The sequence below is a fragment of the Thamnophis sirtalis genome, unplaced genomic scaffold (assembly GCF_051295495.1).
Source record: "Thamnophis sirtalis isolate CommonGarterSnake01/CBP01778 unplaced genomic scaffold, rThaSir2_p1.2 scaffold_3, whole genome shotgun sequence".
NCBI classification, from domain to species: domain Eukaryota; kingdom Metazoa; phylum Chordata; class Lepidosauria; order Squamata; family Natricidae; genus Thamnophis; species Thamnophis sirtalis.
Genome location: NW_028261383.1, coordinates 119,015,750 through 119,037,314, shown reverse-complemented (window position 1 = coordinate 119,037,314; position 21,565 = coordinate 119,015,750). Strand labels below are relative to the sequence as shown.

The following is a 21,565-nucleotide window of genomic DNA, read 5'->3' as shown; positions in this document are numbered from 1 at the left end:
GCAAAGGAGGCCCATAGTTCTCTAGCCTCCTCCTACTAACTGCACTAAGGAGATTCAGAGTCACTGTGACTTAGAGTCTGGGAGCAACTACCTTGGCCTTTTTAATTATTTTAAAAATAGTTTCCTTTTCCTCAGGAGACTGGTGAGGCCCCGCCTCCCCTGCCTCTAGTGACTGCATGTCACTGGTAGGGAAATGGCAGTCAATTGGTAGACAAACATCAGAGCTATTAAAACGCAAAGGACTATGAGAATTTAAAGAACACAGGCAAGCTAATTAGACAGACTTTTTGAAGCTTGGTGGCTTTTGGAAAATTTTCTCATAGATTCTCAAAGAAGAAAATGATAACAGTTATATCTCAAAATAATTATCATGATGACCACCCACAGATCACTAATTTCACAGAAACTGGCATAGCTAAAAAGCAAATAACTGATACAGATGTTAAATAAAGTGATAGTGTAGAGATTAACTCCTCAACTTCAAAGCCCTTTTTTGAATTTATAGTCATCTTGTTCATTCAGAATGACAAATTTTACTCACTCTAGTAATCAATTTGTCTATCAGGGTTTGACTTTTCAAACAGATAGAATTGTTCTCTGATACAGTCTAATTTCCAATCTGGCTGCCTCTAGGCCTCCCTTATCTTCCATTATAATCTTTCAACAAAAATGTAAAAGAGCAGATACTACAATAAAAAAACAGAGTTTCAGTGAACATTTACATGGATTAAAAAGAAGCTATGATATCCAATCAAGCTCATAATTGTTCAGAATTTCCCATACCACATTTCAAACAGATTGCATTTATTACAGTGATCTATGTGGTAGCCCATGTCCAACTTAACTGCATCTAATTAGAGATGTCTCCTAGACAGTCATAATGTCTCTTTGTGCCATTATCCTTCTCTGAAATCCAAATGCACTGTGTTTACATTTGCAACAGTAGAACATGATTGGTGCGGGGGAGATGCCAGCAAGAGAGTTAGGAAGATGTGCAGAACCAATGCTAAATTTCCACATACCTGATTCTCCTTCCCTGCAAGTTTTCCTTGGAGTCCACTTTTATTTTCAGAACCAATTTGGACAAGAAGAAAATTCTGACCGAATTAGTTGATAGTGAAAATTAAACATTCCAATTTCCTGAGTACTATGAACATAGGAGAGTGATAGTGGGATCTCTCATGTATCTATTATTTCTGCTATATGCATGTAGCAAAAGTTTTTCTTTGAAGTGAGAAATAACGGAATTAGAGTAGAAGGGGGCATTTAAACTAGTCATTTAAGTAGGTGATTTCATGTTGAACTCTTATTGTTAGGAGTTTTTTTCTGTCTAATATACTGTGTTTCCCTGAAAATAAGACCCTGTCTTATTTTATTTTGCCACCAAAAAAGGCACCAGGTCTTATTTTCGGGGGGATGTCATCCACTGACTAACTTCACTTGCGCACATCCCCCTTAGTCTTCTTTTCGCTGTCAGAGGCTTTCAGGAACTTCTTCTGTGGCCGGCAAGGCTTTTCTGCAGGCCTCTACAGCTAATAACAGAACTCCGGATCAATCCAGAGCTTTATTATCAGCTACAGAGGCCTTCAAGAAAGCCTTGCCAGCCTTGCCAGCTGCAGAAGAAATGGACCAGGGAGGCAGGTGTCGGGGTATGCGATGCTTGGCTACAAATGTCCAAAGGTAAGTAGTAGGAGAGCTCCACCCCCCTCATCCCCACCCTAGCTTAATTTTTACCTGTGCACCCTGGAATGAGTGGGATCTTAAATAGGGCTCATTTTTGGGGTTAGGGCTTATATTGGGTGCACATGTAAAAATCAATCTAGGACTTACTTTCAGGGTAGGTAGTATTTTGGGGGAAACGGTATTTAGTCAAAATTTGTTTTCATGTAACTTTCTGTGTCTTCTATTTATGTAATTCTTTCTGAAGTGTAGCAAACAGTACTTCTTAGATAGCTGAAGAGTTATTGTGCTTCAGCCCACATCCTCTGCTTATCTGTTTTCAAGATGAAATGTTCCCAGTTGTTAAAATCATTCTTTATAAACCTTAAAGACATCAGGAATTTGTTAGTGGATTACATATGTTCGGCATCTTGCTTGTTCACAATATGTCAAATTAACTCTTGATCATTCCAAAATTGGTTGGACTCAGTTTTGATCATCTGACTTTAGAGCAAATATATAAAGTGTTTATTATATGTGAGTTGTGTCAATGTGAAGTGCGTAAACATGGTATTTTATGCTTTCCTCATTAGGGTATTTGTTCCACTGCTAAAGATGCTGGATCAGATATTGGCCAATGGATGCTTTGATGTATTTACAACTGAAGAAAAGTAAGTGGCAAAATAATAGATGTTATCTTCTTTCTTCCAGATTTCTGGAAAATCTTCAAAGGGCAATGTTCCATTCCCCCTAATTTATAATAACAGGGAAAATTAGAGTCTAAATATTTTTTTTTTACATTGTAACAAAAGGACTATTCGGAGAAGTATTTTGTTTGAAAAGTTCAATGTTCATATTGAACAAGGCTGAGTTAGGAACCTTGTGATCCCCAAGAGATAAGAGCTATCCATTTTTTTAAGGAGGTGGGCATATTTCCAGTCAAAATGCTGCTTTGAGTTCCTTCATCAAAGCTAAGGAGATGACCAAGAAGAGGAGAGTTTCAGTATAAATTAAGTCAAGCCACAAATCTCTTATCTTTCCATAAGAGCTCATTGAAGTAACTTGCTACCTTCACTTATCAATTTCAGTTATAAATGGAACATTTGCTAAAATCCATTTTGATCCCCTCCCTTCAGAATTTCTGGAGGGCCAGTATAACAGTGTGCCAAGCCCTCAAGGTACTCTTCCTAGGTGAAATCAGCTGAAGAGGTTATATACAAATTTGAATAAGACTATTTTAACCCTTACCAAAATGCCAGGACAAATTTTATATGTCTTGCCTGCTGTATGATAAAAACCTAAAAATGAAATTGCATAGCTTCAGGAAAAAATTCTACAACAACAATGTAGGATGATATTCTTTAAAAGAGCATGATTGATTATTTGAGGCATATTGTACATTGAAGCCAATCAACTGTTGTATTTTATCAAAGCAATTTAAGTCCAGTGTCCCATTTTAAAAAAAAAGTTCGTTTTCTTTACATAAAAAAATGATTGCATGGGATGCTTAGTCTAGTAGGCATCAACAGAGGTATTCCCTTTGAGCCCCAGCTCATATTTTTACACATAGGTAAGTGATTAACAGGAGTAATTTTGTACTTTTGAAGACTGGCAGCTGGAGGGCACTTCATCTCCTGCTCTTGATTCTTACCTTGTTCTTTTCTTAATTGGTTTGTCATGATACTGTTAAAATGTAGCTCACTTTTTTTTTAAAAAAAGCTCAGTTTTCAGAAACACATGCGCCCAATTTGCATCACATAAAACCTCTGGACAGATCCCTTTTCCCTAGATGCTGATTTTCTTTCTCCTGAAGTACTGCCTGCACAGGAGCAGGATTTTGTTACTTCCTTTGCAGGCTGATCTGTTTGAATTCACTTACTGGTTCCTTATTACAAGGGTGAAATTAACAGATGACAGAAAGAAAGCCAAGTCGGTCTATTTCGAATGTGGAGCCGTATTCATAAGAATACATGCATTAAATCTTTTCCAGATGCTCAACTGGATCTGCCTGTATTGTCATTTTTTTTCTAAATCTCACCATTTTCCCTATTTTGCCATTGTATTTCAATGAAGTGAATGAATCTCCACTAAGTTCTATGCAACCTTCAAAGAAATCCTTTGCAATTTTTGAACAAATTAATAAGTAAACACGTTTGCTTAAACGTGATAATAAGTAAGCTTTCACAACAGAATATGCAGGAAAAATAATTATACGCATCTATTTTTGTAGCGTAAAAACTAAAATTTTGAGAATATTTATGTTCTGTTGTCCCTTGCCTTTCTGCTCTGTCTGAACAATACAGCTAAATAGAATGTAAATAAAAAATAATAATTTTAGATCAACTGAAATATTAATTAAGAATTAAAATCTATTTGAAGAGAAGAATGCAAAAAATATTATTTTTTCAAATCCACTAATTAATGGAAGCCTTTTATGGCAATATTGTTATAGTTTGTTAGTTTAGCTGCTGATATATAAGGAGATATAATTTTGCAACTGTCAAGATCTTTTGTTCATATTTGAAAAACAAATAGCTAAAAATTGTTTTCTCAATTTTTTAAGCCACCCATTTCCTGTGAAGTTGTTCAATCTTTGTAAAGAAAGAAGCAAGAAATCTAAAGATATCCAGAAACTCCGTTCCAGCATTGCTGTGTAAGTTGGGAAAATATGTAAAAAACCTGAAGGATAAAAAATTAATGATCTGTAGCCAGTCCATGTGGTTTTACACAGAAAGACATGTGGAAAATGAGTTTTATTGTATGCTGTATAAAAGTGGTCTCGGCAGTGAATTTTGAGCAGCTGTGTGTGTAAATTTTAGTTCAAAAGCAAATGTAGCTAACAACGTAATTCTAAAAGCAATTCTAAGGAAGTTCAAATCTGATTGGTGATAGAAAAAGTGGTGGATGATTTGTCATTTCAAAAACCATGACAATTCATACCAGAACGAACTCAAACTGGGGGAGAAGAACAGTCAACTCTGGTCAATTACATCACCAGCTGTTCATTACTTTTCACCATTCTCCTCACATTGGTTTTAGTCGGGATTTGTGTCTGGGGGGAAGGGGCAGCTCTATTTTGGCATATCAAATTTAAAGGGTTCAAAATAACTATTTTTTAAAAATCACTTTAATGTGTGTTTATTGGATTTTTTTTGTAAGTTAAACTACAGGTAACTGAACTTTAAGAAGTGAAACATTTGTTATTTTTTTGCTTGTTTTAAAGGGGAGGGAGATTGAAAATAGGAGTCAAACATTATATCACATCCTTCTGCCTCTCAAGCCCCTCCCCATCAAAGTTATATATTCCAGGCATTGTTCTCCACACTAACAAGCAAACAGATATAGAACTCTTAATTTTGGGGAAGAACATCCCTAAAAGTGGATATTTGGGAGGATAGGACATGACATTTCATCATATTTAACGCAATCTGATCTTTCTTTTCTGGATCCAAAAAACTATCATAATCAAATGATAGTTTTTCTCACAGCTTGAAACAAGTATTTCTCCCATCTTGTGATAGCTTATGCCTTGATTTGGTATCAGGAATTTCAAGCATAGACCATTTTTTGTCTTAATCGTTTTATATCAATTAAACAAAACGATTAGACAATATATCATAATCAATAGTGGAGAATATCTGAAACTCAGAGTTGAATTGGTAAGTTCTTGGTGCTCTCAGAGGTTGTTTTCTTGAAGACATTTCTTTACCATCTTAGGTGCATCCTCAGTGCGAGGGAGAGTGAGATTTGTTGGCTGTTGAGATATAGTAGCTTGCCCTGCCAATGGTGATGTGGCTTCTTCCTTTATGGTTTCTTCATTAGGACATTATTTATTCCCTGCTAATTCATCTACTGCTACTTCCTCTTTATAGGAGGGTTGGCTGCTCTGGGCTGTTTGTGTCCTTCCTTGACTTTTGATTGTATCTTTTTTCATTGGTTTGTAGATCAGGTTTCTCTCTGTCTCTTGATGGCTGATTTGTCAGCATGGCAAGGTTCCAGGAATTCCCCAACATTTTTTTTTTAACTTTGGCTTGTTCTAAAATGTCAGTCTTTCCCAGTTGATCTCAACTTTCCAAGTTTGGGAGGGGAAAAAATTCAAGAACTTCCTACCTATCCCCACCCACTCCTGCATTATGCTTCTGTAGTCAAGGGTTAGGTCAAATTAAAGATTAGAAATGGGTTTTAGACACAGTAGATCCAACCAAATCTCAGTCATGGAATTGCAGTGGTTGAGGCCTTTTGCTGCACTTGTTTATCTGCTCCCAGGGCAGATTAGCTATCCTTGCCAAGGGAGCTTCTGTCCTGTACCTAATCCAAACCATACTTTATCAGATTTATGACTTTGAATTGCATTGCCCAGTGCTTACATTGATAAGATATGCATCTATATTGCTTCTGTGTTTCAGTGTCACAGAATAGTACTTATGTTCTTAGTACAGTTGGTCTCTCAGTTTGATATCAGTAAAACAAAAATGCTAGTCACATTAATACTTGGCTGGAATTTTTTTTACATTTTTCTGGAACTGATCTTTTTGCTTTAACAAGACATTTTCTAATCTTTATTAGAAAGAAGGAGCCACTTTCTTTTTTATACATACATATATATTAATTTTATTTTTTTAATTACAAGGTAATTAATTTTTTATATTCCATATTGCGTTTATCTGAATTCAGCGTGTGATTCCCTCTTACCATTTGCAATAAGAGATTAAAGAGCATTCAAAGTTTATAAAAAGCTTGTTTTGGAACATTATCTGTCATTCAGTTTTGATACTTTTCATTTTGTGATTTAAATAGATTCTTGCCATTTTTAAATTTTTGTAACTGGCACATCATGTTAAATTTTGTAAAAAAAAATCTTAGTTGAGTTTTCATATTGAACTTTTTTTGAATAGTGGTACACTATATATAGCAAAGTGTTTTTGACATGTTGTGCTTTGTTAGATCAATAATAAAATATATTGTTATATATTTATTGTTCTAGGTTTTGTGGCTTGGTTCAATTTCCAGGTGACCTGAGAAAAAAAGTTCTGTGTCAGCTCTTCCTCTTTCTTTGCCATCCATTTCCTGTTGTAAGTACTTCAGAAATGATTGAGATTTTTGAATCACTTATATTAAAGAATTGTTCCTCTTGAAAACTTAACTAGGCAACTATTGGGTTACTTCTTCCCTAGTTGGCTCCATACTGCATAGGTACACCACAGAGGTACACCCAGTGTGATGTGCTGATAGCAAGGAATACATTAAATTCATTCCATAATATATGGCTTTTATGTCATGAACTAACCCGCCTCTCTCCCCCTAAAAAAAACCTCCACCCATGTAAGAACTCTGCTGAATCTCACCAAAAGTCTGTGTAATTAACATTTTTTTCCCATAGCAGACAACCAAGTGCTATCTTTCACAGACCTACTTGTATAACACCATTAATAACTGTCCAAAATGAAGAACAACTTTTGCATTTGTGACAAATAGACTCCCTCTCTCAGGGAAATAGGCAGTGAGGGAGGGATTAAGGGGCAAATACATTAAAAGTGCTTTTGGCAGGCAACAACAAAAAGGTTAGCCATCACTGATTTAGGCTGTAAATACTGTTCCCCATTTTACCAACTCTTTCATCCCCCAAAGGCAGCCACCTTTGTTTGAGCCATTTCTGTTTTTGCTCTCTAGATAAGAAAAACAACTGCTAGTCAGGTTTATGAGATGCTGATAACCTACAGTGATATTGCTGACCCTGACGTTTTAGAAAATGCCATGACAATTCTGAGTGACACTAATTGGTGAGTTAATCTTAAAATGTACTTGTAAGTTTCAGCTACTTTACAGCGTATAGCATTTAAGAATATACGGGACATATATTAGACATTGGGGATTTGCAATGTTTTGTGTGAATCAAACTTTGTGACACCAAAGTCCCGCTTTGTGACAGGATTTGTTTGTAAACTTCTTTGAAATTTAGCTGATATCTGTAGCAGCTTACAGCTTACTATACAGTATAGTGTTCTGACCTAGGCTTCCTTAAAAAGCAAGAAGCAGATTCTTGGTCCCGGCAAACCCCTTTTATTTACACAACTGTGAATTCCTTTCATTCAGTCAGCAAGGCTTAGCAAACAATCTTTCAGAGGAATGTTTATCAACACGAACCTTATCTCGTTTGGAGAGCTGCCAAATAACTACTTTCCAAATGCTGGGCAAGGCAAAACTTGGCAGAGTCTCTTATAGTCATAAACAGAACTTTCCACTCTTGAAATGACTGAATGAACAAATTTTTTCCTGCGAAAGCCCACTCCCCATTTGCTCCTCTTTTGTTTCCTATGGGAGGGGCCAATCACCTCCAAGGTGTGGCTTTACTCCCAAGTCAACCCTGCTTTCTTAGTTGTTCTTGTCTTCTGTACATGCATACACTGGGAACAAGCCCCAGCTGTTCCTCTGCCTCACTGCTGTTTAGCTCCCTCTGCCTCCAATGCAGAACCCCATTTGAACTTTCCTCAGCCCCCCAGGATTGGCCCATGTTCCTCCCCAACCTCCTCACTGTCCGATTCTGCTGCCAGCTCTGCTGGCGCTGGCGGGCCACAACAATATAGTATATAATTCACTACAAAGCTATTATATTTGCTTGCTTACTTGCTTTGATTGACTGACTATAGTAGGTAGCTGAGGCTATTCTATCTGACTCTTCCTACGTTGTCTTGGCATTTCTTTTGCTATTGATATGTAGAGCCACATATCTAGCTCAGGATGCGTAGTCCCTCTTCAGGAAATAAAAATGCTGTACATCTCAAAGACTAATAATTTCATTTCATAAGAAACTATTATAGATGAAGGCATACCTGTTTATTGTAGAGTTTTTCCTTTAATGTAAACAAATGGAAATGTTGAAGGTAGATGAGGTTAAAGTATTCCTATTGAAAAGAGACCCTATTTGGGATTTGGGGGTGGGAGGAGGGAAGACAGATTTTTAAAGTTTGGGGATGAAACTTCCTGGATTTCATAGCTGGGTGGGAGGAATGATCAGTGTGTGTGATTGTTTCCAGAGCACCACTTCTATGTATAGAAGAATTGCCAGGAGCTGAATCCATATATAAGGCTGGTGAAAAATGATTTTAAAATACTTTTTAATATCTTTTATCATCTGGTTGAGTTCCAGAATCTTCCCTGCCATTCCCTGCCTTACTGGCTCAGAAATTGGGATGTGAACTCAGGATTCCAGACAAAACCTGAAGAGCCTATAATCGTTCAGAAGCTCCCCAAATAATTTTTAAAAATGAGTTGAATTATTTGGCCTTCTCCCAACCTATTGCATCATTAAAAGAGATAGGCAGATTATATCCTTGGACTAAAAAAAACCATAATTGTCATATCCAATGAAACAGAATTCACATCATTTCCCCAGCTGTTAAAATGAGAGTACTACTTCAGGTGGATATAAATATGATACAGATTAAGATTAAAGAGCCAAATGAGTGATGAAGACAATGGGAGAAACAGAAAAAGAAATACAAATTCTGCTGCTCTTTATTCCATAGAGTAAATGCCTATGGAATAGGCTATTCTCTTATAATTTGGAGCAGAACTTACAAACTTGCTTCTCTTATGTATTGGAACTAGTTAATTTTGCCTACATGTTCTAGAAAGTGGCAGTGCCCTAAATATAATGAATGCTATTCAGGAGGTTCAGAAAACAGAAATTTGCTTTTAAAAAGATGATCTTCCCTTCCCCTGCAATTCGGATGGATATACCAATTTTTTTACTTCAATAGCAATTATGATTAATTGACTGATGAATAGTTTTGCACTGAGGAAAATGGATGTGATGCTAGAAACCATGGATAGCAGCACGGAATTGGCTACTTATGTATACTTATTTTTATTTTTTATTTACAAACTTGTAAAATACACACAAACAAAACTTAGACGTACACCACATTTACACAATACAATACGAACAGGAGCTTCCTCTTCTTTCTAATAGAAATTATCAATCGATACCGCTCAATTTATATTATTTTCCCTTCTATTATATTTCATTTGGATTTCACCATTCTTAACCCTCTTATTTTACTCATAACTATTATTTTTGAGTTTTGTTGTATTCCTTCATTGATTCTTGTTTCTTTCCTCCATCCACCTATACCATTTCTCCCATATCTGGTAGAATTCTGATTCTTCTTTTCCCTGGATTTCTTTAGTTAGTTTGTCCATTTCAACATAATCCATAACCTTTCTTATTATTTCATCTTCACTAGGAATTAATTTGTTTTTCCATTTCTGGGCAAAGGCAATCCTTGCTGCCGTAATTATATGCAGTATTAAATACTGGATTTTTTTGTATTTCACAGACATTGTTCCTAATAAAAAAAACTTCAGGTTTCCATTCTATTTTAACCCGTTATTGCATCCAGCCAATTTTTGATCCTTTTCCAAAAGATTTTAGCCTCCTCACAGGTCCACCATAAATGGTAATATGTTCCATGTATTTATTCGCATTTCCAACATTTTGGGGAGGTATTTGTTAAGATTTGAGCTAACCTTGGTGTCAGGTGCCATCTATAAAACATTTTGTACTGGTTTTCCTTGTATGCAATTGATAGTGTAATTTTTAAGTTTGTTCTTATGTATACTTTTTTTCGTCTCCAAACAGGGATGCAGACTTGCCATTTCTGAGGAAGCAGCGGAATGACCTCTGTGACTTAATGGATGTGCCCAAGCCCCAATTGATAGTGAAGGTAATGTTTTAAAATACCAATGAAGCCCTGATAAATATTTCAGGGAAACAATTTGGTGCAACTCAATTTTGCTGACACAAAGCCCAGACCTATTTAACACATGCAAGTGGCAGAACTATCAAAAAGAAGCATTTTATCACTGTCCCCTAGTCTGTTGTTTGAAAAGTTTTCAGATTTCTCACGTGGAGCTGTTGGACAGAGCATGACTTGTAGTAGTACAGCTGCTTACGAAAATATGCTTACTGCAATGTGGTGATCAGGTGGTCAGTTTTACAGAGTATCTTGCTACAGGTAGTCCTTGACTTAACACCCTTTGTTTAGTAACTGTTTCAAGGTACAAGTTGCTGAAGTCATTCTGTACCGGTGGTTTAATGGTTTCAAGCTGGGCTGACTAGAGAGCCTGGCTTATATAGAAGCATATTAATGTGCTTGGAGTAAAAATAAGCTTTGTGCTGTAACACAAATGACCGAAATGTGCTAAAATTTCAGTATTATACTAACTGTTAATAGGGAATGCTGCATGTGGGTAGGAATATGACTAATATACCTGCCTAGTCCATACCTTCTCTGTGCTGTGAAAAAGCATATGAAAGTATTTAGGCAATTTCTGAAACATCCTTTTAAAAGTCAAAAAGGTTTTGTGTTGAACTAGAGAATGAAGCTATTCCATAAAAGTATTCTCCTGCTTCTTGATTTGTATTTGTGTGTTCATCTGTATTAGTTTAGAGAAATATCCACATGTGGGTTTTTTAATAAATCATCTTATTAAAGGAAGATATTATTAATATTAATGTTTTGATTTTGAACAAGCACATCTATATTCAGGCAGGGATAACAATAGAAGCATGTAGTAGTAAGTTGGTGCCTAGGCTGGGCTCTGAGATAGATCTGGAAATTATGGTTTCAGATATTACTCTGTTGGCTTGTGAATGTGGCAGCTTGTCTGTCTTTTTCATTCTTTGCTGAATGGCAACATAGTAGTAATAAAAATAAATTTTGTAGGTAAGGTTTACTGGAACATAAAATATTTAGTCCTGAAAATGTACTATACGTCTTTGAAATCAAAAGATCTAGAAATCTTTTTTGGCTTTCTAATCTAAGAGTGACAGGTACATCTGTATGCCTTTGTGCTGTAGCTGCAGATTTCATTCTCCACAAGTTGGAAGAATTTTCACAGCAGTTTGATTTCCCATTAGTCTGTTTTTCAGAAGGGATATTTGAAAATATGCAGCACTACCCAGCTTGGAAGACTCAAATTTCCAAGAGCATATGGTTCCTTGTAAAAGGGGCAAAGGGGGGGGGGGGAAGAGAAAGCATTGGAAATAGATTTTTTCACCTTTTGGAATATATAGTTGAACACTGCATCCATTAGCACAAGTATAAACATAGTGCACTACTCTGCAACGAAAGTCAATATAGGAGGTTGTTCTAAACTATGGATTGGACAATGCCTGAAGGAAACTTTAGTTGTAGATCGACATTTTAAAGCTGTTACTAACAGATTACTTACAATATTCTGTGAATCTTACAAGTAAAAGTTACTTTTATTTATTTTGAAACATACTCTTGACAATGTCATGAAATTAATCCCATTTTCTCCCTCTTTCCTGCAGAGGTCATAATTGGAAATCAATTAATATTGAAAATTACAGTGCTTTGAATCTGTGGACACAAAGGAGCAGAGAGTTTTTCAACAACTTGGGCAACAGTATTTACTGATCAATCTAAAAAAAAAAGGCTAAAAATTGAGAAACTAATTTGAAAGTTGTACTTTTTTTTAACTCGTATACTATCCTTTAGTTTTAAAAGATAATATATATGTTGGTGATTGTGTTTCTGAAAATTAAATTGGTTTGAAAAGTTCAAATAACTGCAATTTCTTGAACGTTCTGTGTTTTTGACTTTATTAAATTACAGCATTCCAAATTTCATTATAACCAGTTACCTTGTCAAATAAGTTACATATTATATAAATATCCACAATCTACTATTTCAAAAGCTATCTGCATAAGAGTAGAAGCTTCATTCTTTAAAAAAGGCATTTGAGAATAAATTATCCAGTTGACATATCAATCAAATGATACAATGAAGTCTGTGGGCATTCTTGCCATTTAAGAAGAGCATAAAATGGGTAGGATTTCATCCATGATACATTGTTTAATTCCAGCTGAAAATTTGTCACCTTTCTAAACAGAAGTATAATTAATTATTCAAACTTGATACAATATCCTGACTTTTTGGATGTTGACAATGTTTTTTAATATGTATTGAAATAGTTATGATGCTAAAAAGAAATATACAAGGAAATACTAGCTGAAATAATGCAAGCAACATTGGTTGGTAAAATTAAAATTGGATTTAAAAGGGCCAACAGTTTTGTTTCTCCTGTACACTGCTTGGAGTGTCCAAGCATGGGTTGACACAGTCTATCTGCCCTAGGACTGAGTAGATTTTTCTTTGACCACGCCTCCCTTTGCCTCATTGCGGTCAGTTTAAAAATTCAGTCCGCCCATAAGAACTATATCTGGGGAGCTCTTCAGTTCTATTAGGATAGACTAGGACTCTCCAATCAGTTCACAGTAGAAATTATTTGTTATTTTTGTCTAATGTCTTGCAATAGTTAGGTTAGCATAGCATAGGAGAAAAGTACCTTTAAATCTTGCTGAGAGGCTGTCGGGCTGCCGGTCGCACGCAGCAGTGAAGAGCGATGGAGGTGCTTGTCCAACGGCTGCTGGCGAGCACGGGGGCGGCAGAATGCTTCCTGACCCTCCCCAGCAGTCTACTGACGATCCGGAGCTCCAGAGGCTCGAATTGAGGCTTTTACAGCCAGCAACAGCTCTCTCCTTTCCCTGACAAGCGCGGCAGCCATTTTGAAGTGACCTTTTCACACGCTTTTCTCTGGCCATTAACTGAAACTCCGGCTGGCTTCTGAAGATGGCTGCGAACGGCGACAGCCATTTTACGAGCTGAGAGTGTTCGTATCATCGCCTGGAAGCCCAGGGAAGCCTGAAACAGCTGCGAAAAAGCCCTCAGCTGCAGATAGCCGCCAGGGAGAGTCTAGTTTTGTCCAGGGCGTCGGCACACTTCCACCAACAGGAAGGGAGGCATTGGAGTCTCCTTGGCGACTGGCCATACTCCTGACCTCTGGTTGATCTGCGTTCTCTGGACGCTGTGAGAAAGTCCAACCCTGTCCAGGGGTTAACAGGCGTCCAGACTCTTTACCTTGAACGTGACTATCACAGGCATCCTGTAACGGATGAGACCTTCATTTTTAAACTGACCTCAATGAGACAAAGGGAGGTGTGGTCAAAGAAAAATCTACTCAGTCCTAGGGCAGATATACTGTGTTAACCCTTGCTTGGACTCTCCTGCAGCGCCTAGAGAACGACCGTTCAGGTAAACCAACGGTCATTTTGTTTTGTCTTATAATGAGTGGAAAATCAGATACAAATAGTAGGAACATACAGCTTGTTGGATTTGATTCTCAAAATGTACTTTACACAATGAATTGTAAAAACTCTGCATAACGTTTTAAGCAATTCTGTCCTTAGAATCACTTTGCAATTGAATAGGACAGCAATCCCAGGAAAGAGTTGGCTACTTTAAAGGTTAATGATAAAATATTTATGCTTTCACATATTTACACACCATCTTTTTAAAATTATTTTCCAAATAGTGCATAGCCCTAGTAAAAAGTTGTTGACGTATTTTTCCCTTTTCATATGTCTCTGTACAAATGAAGAAATATTGTAAAGACACAAAATAAATTTGTGTAAAAATCAAGATTTTCTTTCTTCTGTAGGAATTTAATTTTAGTTAAAACAAGTGTTTAATGTTTTTTAGATGTTCATAAAAATAAACATCTGATGGAGAGGAAGCATAAATAAGTTAGTCATGTTACCACAGCTGGTCTCAGCTCTTTGGAAGAGTATCTTAGTGACTAGTTAATTTCCTGACCATGGAGACTGGTTTCAAACCTCTTGATATAAACTATATTCTAAAAGTAAACCTTGTTTATCTCATGCTGATCTTTTAGACCTGTCTCAGGATATTATAACATGTAGTGTTTTAATTCCTTCATATGAATCACTGAATCACAAAGCATTGCAGACTTTATATGAGGAAAAGTCCAATTATTCCTAGCAGTGAAGATTGTTAAATTATCATATGAAATGTATAGGGGTTCATTTCGTTCTCAAAAATGTTGTGAAGAGAATTAGATGTTTCCAACATAGAAAGCATTGACGGCGGCTAAAGTTGAAACCATTATTTCATATTGTCCTTGAGTTACAAGGAGAAGGAATTGCAGCTGGATCTGATGCTATGAAAAGCGGAGCTGTCTCCTTTTCCCATCAAAGCCAGGAATGTTCTGGGTCAAGTGTTCCATTGCACACTAAAAAGGTCTGGTTTTTGAAGGCAGGCCTGTGCCATTTAGCAACAGGGAGGAGGAAGCTTCTTTTAAAAGCAATAGTGGCAGCTGTGGGGCCAGTGAAAGACTGTGCAGTAATGGGAAGGCCTATATTCCCCCCTCATTTCTCTTTAAGATGTCCCCTTTCCAAAGAGGCACTAGTTCAACAAGGTAACTTCAGTGGAGCCCAGGCGGGAAGGCAGATTGGGGTGGAGGCAGGACTCTGAAGCAATTTAGGGTTGGCAAATACAATGAGGTCAGGCCTGGGCCTTTAGGCGGCTTAAGGTTGTGACCATGAAATAGAACTAGAAAGCAGATAAGAGTAGCAGCCACAGGGAGGAAACTGCAGCTTTCCAGAGACAGTCATGGCTACTTCAGCCTTTGTGACTGTGGGAGAGAAATTAGGTCGGTTAAGTATAGCCCTGGAATTTCAAAAAGCCACAATTTCCAAAAGGTATGTGTACAGTACAAATAGAGAATTGCATATGAAGTAGAAAACAAAATAGTAATATAATTTCTAGAAAAGAAGAGATGAAACTGCTTGATTTGTAAAGGCTTTCTAGAAATAATCCCGATCGTAACAGAATTCTGTGTCTGTCTTTGGTGCCATCTCATAAACCATATTCATTACACAAGGGGTATGGTGGACATCGTCGAGACATGATGTTAAGTAGTGGCAAGACAGATTCTGGATATATTTGAAAAACATTTTTTGCAGGGTATATTAAGAGTTATGCACACAGTTTTTGTGTTTAATTTGAAAATTACTGTTTACATTGTAACTAAAATTCTTCTGCAGCATTTTGAGAAGGTAGGTTGCCAAAAGAAAATGGACTGACTACTCCAGACACCAATAAGAGGGGAAACAAATAGGTGACATTAGTTAGATTTGTTCCATGTTGATTTGCTTCTTATAAACATATAGCTCTTCCACCATTTTCACCTCTTAATCCATATGTTCTTCCCAGTAACTAAAGATATGCCTTCCACAGCCCAAGTGACATCGAAACGTCAAAATATTACAGCCACATCAATATGGATTTCTTGGGAATAATACTGAAAAGATTTGCCATTGTCACCTTCTGAATTTGATTCTGGAGTTTTCTTAGGTGAATTGGCTACATTCATACAGGCAGAGTCCTATCTGTGGAATGACTCTTAACTAGCTAAACTTCAATTCACTTAGCTTGATGCTATACTACCTCTAGTTGATTTTTATGACTTGAGATAATATTTTAACATTTGCATAGATTAATATTTCTTCTGAGAGGAGTTATAGAGAATCTTGACTAAAATAATATTGTATCTCCTCTAGTACGTTTCATGATGAGAAGCTTGCCAATAAACCACGCTCATCAATTAAAATGATAGTAATCCACACCTTCTTTCAAATTCAATAGGCTCAAATTTTCCTCAAACTGTCCATCTGTGAGATCCTGCAGAAACAAAGAGAAAGATCACAATCAGAAAGTTTCACCAAGATACATCATACATCTGAAGCCTTCTGCAATCACAGTACCTATTGTCAATAGAGAAATAAGCCATGCTTAAGACCTTGTAACTGAATCCAAAGTTATCTTACAATAGAAATTCCCGAACATATACAATGTTTTATTTATGCCACTGCAGTGAAAGAGACAATATTTTCTTGCTTATCTTTCTCTACCTCTTTCTCAGCCCTAATTTTTTTTGCCTGGGTTGTACTACATAGAAAATTGGGTTGGTTAAAAATCTAAGGACTACATTTTACTAGTGAAACTTCATTAATTTTGACCTTGATTAGGATTTGTTTTGGTATTTTAGAATTTTATGCAAATCCAATCTTGGGCCACAGAGATCCCCTCCTCTTTTTATCTGAGAACTGCTAATGAATAGATACGAGTTTCTAACAATCAATTCTAGAGTTTGATAATGACTTATTCATACATTACATGTAATAGTGGATGCTGGCTGTGCCCTTACCCCCTACCACATAGGCTCTTATTCAGCTCATTCATATAGAACATGAAAGTTTATGTTTTATGATATGGGTGTCAAACTCGCCACGTCACATTGCCATCACGTGATGTATCACAATGTTTTTCCCCTTCAAGGAGCTATGGTGGGCATGGCCTGTGCATGACGCATCTGGTGCATGGGCTGCCAATTTGACACCCGTTCTATTACATTTTTTCACATTCAACCCTAGAAGTCTGCTAGTGCCAAAATATCATTGTGGAATCAAGGCCAGGAATTTTGTTGCTAATTCTGATTACCTTATCCTATACAAAAGGAACTCTAGAAGTTGAAGGCTTTCTGCTGCCCCTGATATAAGATATTAATGCCAAAGCAAAAGTAATTTTATTTTCATTCTGTGATTAAGTTCTCTTTGACAGTAGTGAAAAGTTAACAAGTTTTGGGTTTTTTAAATTTGTATTATTTTGCAAATTTAGACTCATTGTGAGAGTATGACCAAAAACAGGTGGTAAGTTGGAATCTGCTATTCTTTCCCTTCTTTCCCAGATGATGCTCCCATCTGTGCAGAACAGTCAACTAGCATTGCTAATACTTTTAGCTTCTGCCAGCCCTTAGGGAACACATAATACATTCAAGGGGCATCATAATCTGAACAATAAAGAAAGCAGCAGGTAGACTGAAGATTACAAGGCCCTTAATTTTTAGCAAGGAAGAGTTCTACAAAAAACCTGATGATCATGACAGTGATTTATTGCAGTCAAATGCCTCAAATAGCTATAACAGCCTGGCTCAGACAGGCTGTCAGAACCCCATTTGTTAATTTCTGTAGGAGATAAACTTGCTGCCCCTCTTCCGATTTAAGACAACTACTAAATCTTAGTCTAAACACATGAGAATTCAGCCTTTAGTTTGCATCTTCCAAGGAGGCCTGGTTTTCCCCCCCCCAGAGAATTCTTTTTCTTTTAGAAATTAGGTAACATGCACATCCAGTCTGGCACATTTGTACAAAGACCACTCACCAAACTGGTGGGCAATTAATTCCAATTTCTGACTTCTGTTGCCACCCTCAGCCGGGTAGGAACCACTTGATTTCTTTTAGGATTCAGAAATAAATGGCTCATAGAGTGAAAGGATTTTATTGAATCAATATGAAGAGAGTTTTAGAGAAAGAAAAATATACCAATCTACATCCCTTCACCTTGCTATGAACCCCCAATATAGCAGATGGGCTTCTGAACTCTGAGGATTTTGGGTCTCTATAGCAAGCCAAATTGTCTGGAGGCTTTTGCCAACTTTTATAATTAAGAGTTAGGGAATATAAATAATAACAACTGAACGAACCTCGGTACATTACCTTATGAACTCCCCGTGGAGATCTGGACCCTCACCACCCTCCAGTCCTTCCGCGCCGCCCTAAAGATCTGGCTGTCCCGGCTGGCCTGGGGTTAAGACCCTAACCCCACTCGAATTGTGTGTTGTGTTTTTTTTAATATGATGTTTTGTCTTTATGTTGGAAATTGTTTGTCCCTCCCCCCCCCCTTTTTGAACTGTGAGCCGCCATGAGTCCCCCCAGGGAAAAGGGCGGCATACAAATAAAGGGAAAATGAAATGAAAATGAAATGACTTGGTCATAACATCAAAAAGGGGACGTTCTGCCAAAGATACTTTTAGAGAAAAAAGGGCTCCTAGCAGACAGCAGCTGGAAAAAATCTAATGACATCTCTGGTCAATAACCAGGCAACTCAGATAACTGATTCTGTTTAAAACAAAGAACTGTGCTGATAGAAACAAATATTGTATTTCAGGGTTGAAAAGAAGGATCCTCTGTGCTCTCTGAGCTTGGTAGTTTTCTTGCAGATGTTTCATTATCAAATAGGTAATGTCACTACTAGTTGGGTAGTGAAATATCTGCAAGAAAACAACTAAGGACACCACAAAACATTGTTTCTGATGTTTTTGGTCAGTAACTGGTAAACCGGGAATCTGGTAAAAATATTTTTGGGAAATGCTGTTCTAGTATGCAGCCATGGCTCCATCTCCACTTAGAAAATGTTAGATTAAGGAATTTATGTTGCCCTTCTTACTTTGTTACTAGTAGGAACATAAAGAAAATAAGCAAAGGTGAGACAATGATGCAATCTTCAAAGCTTACTAAACTCTTTCCACACAGGTATTTCTTATATGGGAAGAAGGGAAAAGAGGTCCACTCCCAACTATCTTTTTATTATAATTGTCTATGATTTCATTCCACTACTCCATTCAATACATTTGAAAGAAGCTGTGCTTGACCGGGTAACATGGAGAGTACTTGCCTATAAAGTTGCCAAGAGTTGGACATGACTGAATGATTAAAACAACAATTAAAGCATTCAGGAGAGAGCCTTTAGAAATTGTCAGATGAAGTTTAAAACAAAACAAAGCATAGAGCTGTACTAATTCAAAATTGATCAGACTTGAGGTTTTTTTTTTAATGTATTAGCAACCTTAATGTTTGAGAGCATTTATAAAACAATCCTTTCGGTTTCTCACAGCTAGACTCAACCCTGGCTCTGCATCCTCCCTTAGAAACAAAGAATGTTCATTAAAGAGGGAGACGTTAATAGCTTCAAAGGAGCCTACTGACCACTTACTGTCTTAGATGACATACTGTATCTTCTGATTTCCCTCCAACCTCCCTAAGACTGACTTACACAGCGAATCCCGAGACTTGGATTCAGGAGGGTGTTTGGTTGGACATGACTAGATACAGGCTTTGTGTAGAGAAATGGTATAGGAAGTAGGGCATGGAAGAATGAACCCTCAGAGCAGGATTGTGCATGGGAATAAAAGGAATAGATGGAGAATTTGATCCTGGAAATGATGCACGTAGGTGGCAAGCTAAAAACCCTTAACTCACTCTAGGTATTACCTACCACCAGTAACAGCCAAGTGATATTTTGCTATTTAGCAATATATGTGAAACACTGACCTCCTTGAAGAAAAAGCCTGAAAGCCCTGTTATAACACTTCGTTTTTAATCACAGGAACTGCACTTTTTTTCCAAGCAGCTTAGCCAGCATAATAGCAGTGACAGCTTAACATATTAGTCTGATGGATTTTGCATAATGAATGGCTTCTTCATTGAAAGGATCCTTTCAACAAGCAGTTGGACTATTAACTCTGGTTAAAGGTGATCCTCCAGTTTACTGTATGAAGAGGAACCTTGTGTCTACTTGCCTCTCTTTTGCCATATAAGGTTATGATAACATATCTCTCCCATCTATACTTCATCAGTAAGTAAATCGGGTGACATCATTCTCAACTTCAGCATTTATTTTGAGCTTTTAATTTCGGAGCACAAGTAATTCATGTTTGCAGCAGCATTAGTCTCAAAAGCACACATCATTCAGATTAGTGAGAACAAAGACCCTATTGCTTTGGCTTTTATGCACACATAACATTTAGTATTTATGCAGGTTTTTCCAAGTGTTCAAAACACATAAACTGTAGCCTCTCAGTAATCTTAATAGCACTCCCCATGGGAAGCCATTATTATTCTATTACAGATGGGGAGCTAAAGCTGGGAGAGAACTCATGATTGCACTTGAACCAGGGATTTCTCATTCTTGCTAGCAAAGCTTGTAACCATAAAGGAAGAGAGGCAATGATACTGTAAAAACAGGCAGTTAGGAAGCCAAAATGACCTCTTTGTAACTGAAAGACTTTGAGGGTAAAAATGTATGTCACCTATCAGTTCATTTGTTAATGCAAATGTTTTAAAACATAGTTAGCCTCCAGTGACCTCTTTCAAAGGGAACTGAATCCAGATTAAGTTCTGGAATCTCTAATCTAACTGCAAAAACCTGTGGTATGAACAGCAATCTATAAAATATGTTCAACCGCATGGACAAAGAACTGAATACAATGGTTGGTCAGGAAGTGTACATTTCTCTTCCTAAATACAAGCAAATACAAAGGATATTAAAACTCAGTGGTTGGGCTGAGTTACACCAGATTAAGAACTGTCAACTGCAAATGATTTCTTTTCTTCTCAAGGCTTTACAGAAATCTAAACAATAAAATGTGGACAGCAACATTCTTTGCTTGACTAACTGATACCTTTTTCCGCATGTGTTGTATGTTTTTATTGAAATACCCAGAAAGGAACACACTGAGCCGTTATTTTGTCTTACCAGTAGAACTTTTAAGAGAATGCCAAAACAAGCTAACTTGCAGGATGGAAGGTGTGCTGCACAGTTGGTGCTTGGTCTGCCCAAAGGTTTAATGTGTTTCCAAAGCAAATAGCCAAGCCTTCCAGAGGTATTAGCTAAAGAAAGCCCATCTCCTGCTTCCGGGCAGATCCTTTAGGATAGGTCAATGATTTCTGAAAGGGATGATGGATTTTGCAGAGTAGCCAAAGCACAAGGCGGTCAAACTCCTAAAAGTTATGCTCTAAATGAAGCCTCAATCCAATTTTAGATTTTACAATTTAGTGAACTGTTCTTTACAACACGGCTTGGCTTTAGGTCATCCAAGACAGTACCATCTCCTTCAGACGATCACAGTGACCCTGCATTTTCATAAGGGTGATTATTCTATGGCAATGAGAGACTGCATATGCTTAGCAGAAACATATAAGCAGAAACTCACACTCACACACCTACAAAGCCATATTTAACAGCCTCAACAAAACAAGTTAAAATAACATTGAACTTGCTCCTGGAATTTGCAAATGAAAGTACATATTCTCAGCAGAGCTGTTATAAAAATACCATATTTTTGGAGTATAAGACACACCTTTTTCCTCCAAATAAGAGGCTGAAAATCTGGGTGCATC

The 21,565-nt window shown here is 37.1% G+C and overlaps 2 protein-coding genes across 3 annotated transcripts in view; one reads left to right on the top strand and one right to left on the bottom strand.

The window, feature by feature from the left end:
* The window catches only part of TBCD (tubulin folding cofactor D), a 159,330-nt gene extending 145,254 nt beyond the window's left edge, over positions 1–14,076 (top strand). For both annotated transcript variants that reach the window (XM_087709819.1, XM_087709818.1), the window contains 6 exons: positions 2,253–2,330; positions 4,223–4,312; positions 6,644–6,731; positions 7,330–7,439; positions 10,301–10,385; positions 11,999–14,076. In XM_087709819.1, coding sequence (XP_087565945.1) covers positions 2,253–2,330; positions 4,223–4,312; positions 6,644–6,731; positions 7,330–7,439; positions 10,301–10,385; positions 11,999–12,007 — 460 coding nt within the window. In that variant the 3' untranslated portion in view covers positions 12,008–14,076. The remainder of the gene's footprint in view (positions 1–2,252; positions 2,331–4,222; positions 4,313–6,643; positions 6,732–7,329; positions 7,440–10,300; positions 10,386–11,998) is intronic.
* Positions 14,077–14,083: 7 nt separating this feature from the next.
* Positions 14,084–21,565, bottom strand: part of QTGAL (queuosine-tRNA galactosyltransferase) — a 141,290-nt gene continuing 133,808 nt past the window's right edge. The window contains exon 12 of the mRNA XM_014065834.2: positions 14,084–16,229. Within this exon, the coding sequence (XP_013921309.2) occupies positions 16,149–16,229 (81 nt within the window). The 3' untranslated portion in view covers positions 14,084–16,148. The remainder of the gene's footprint in view (positions 16,230–21,565) is intronic.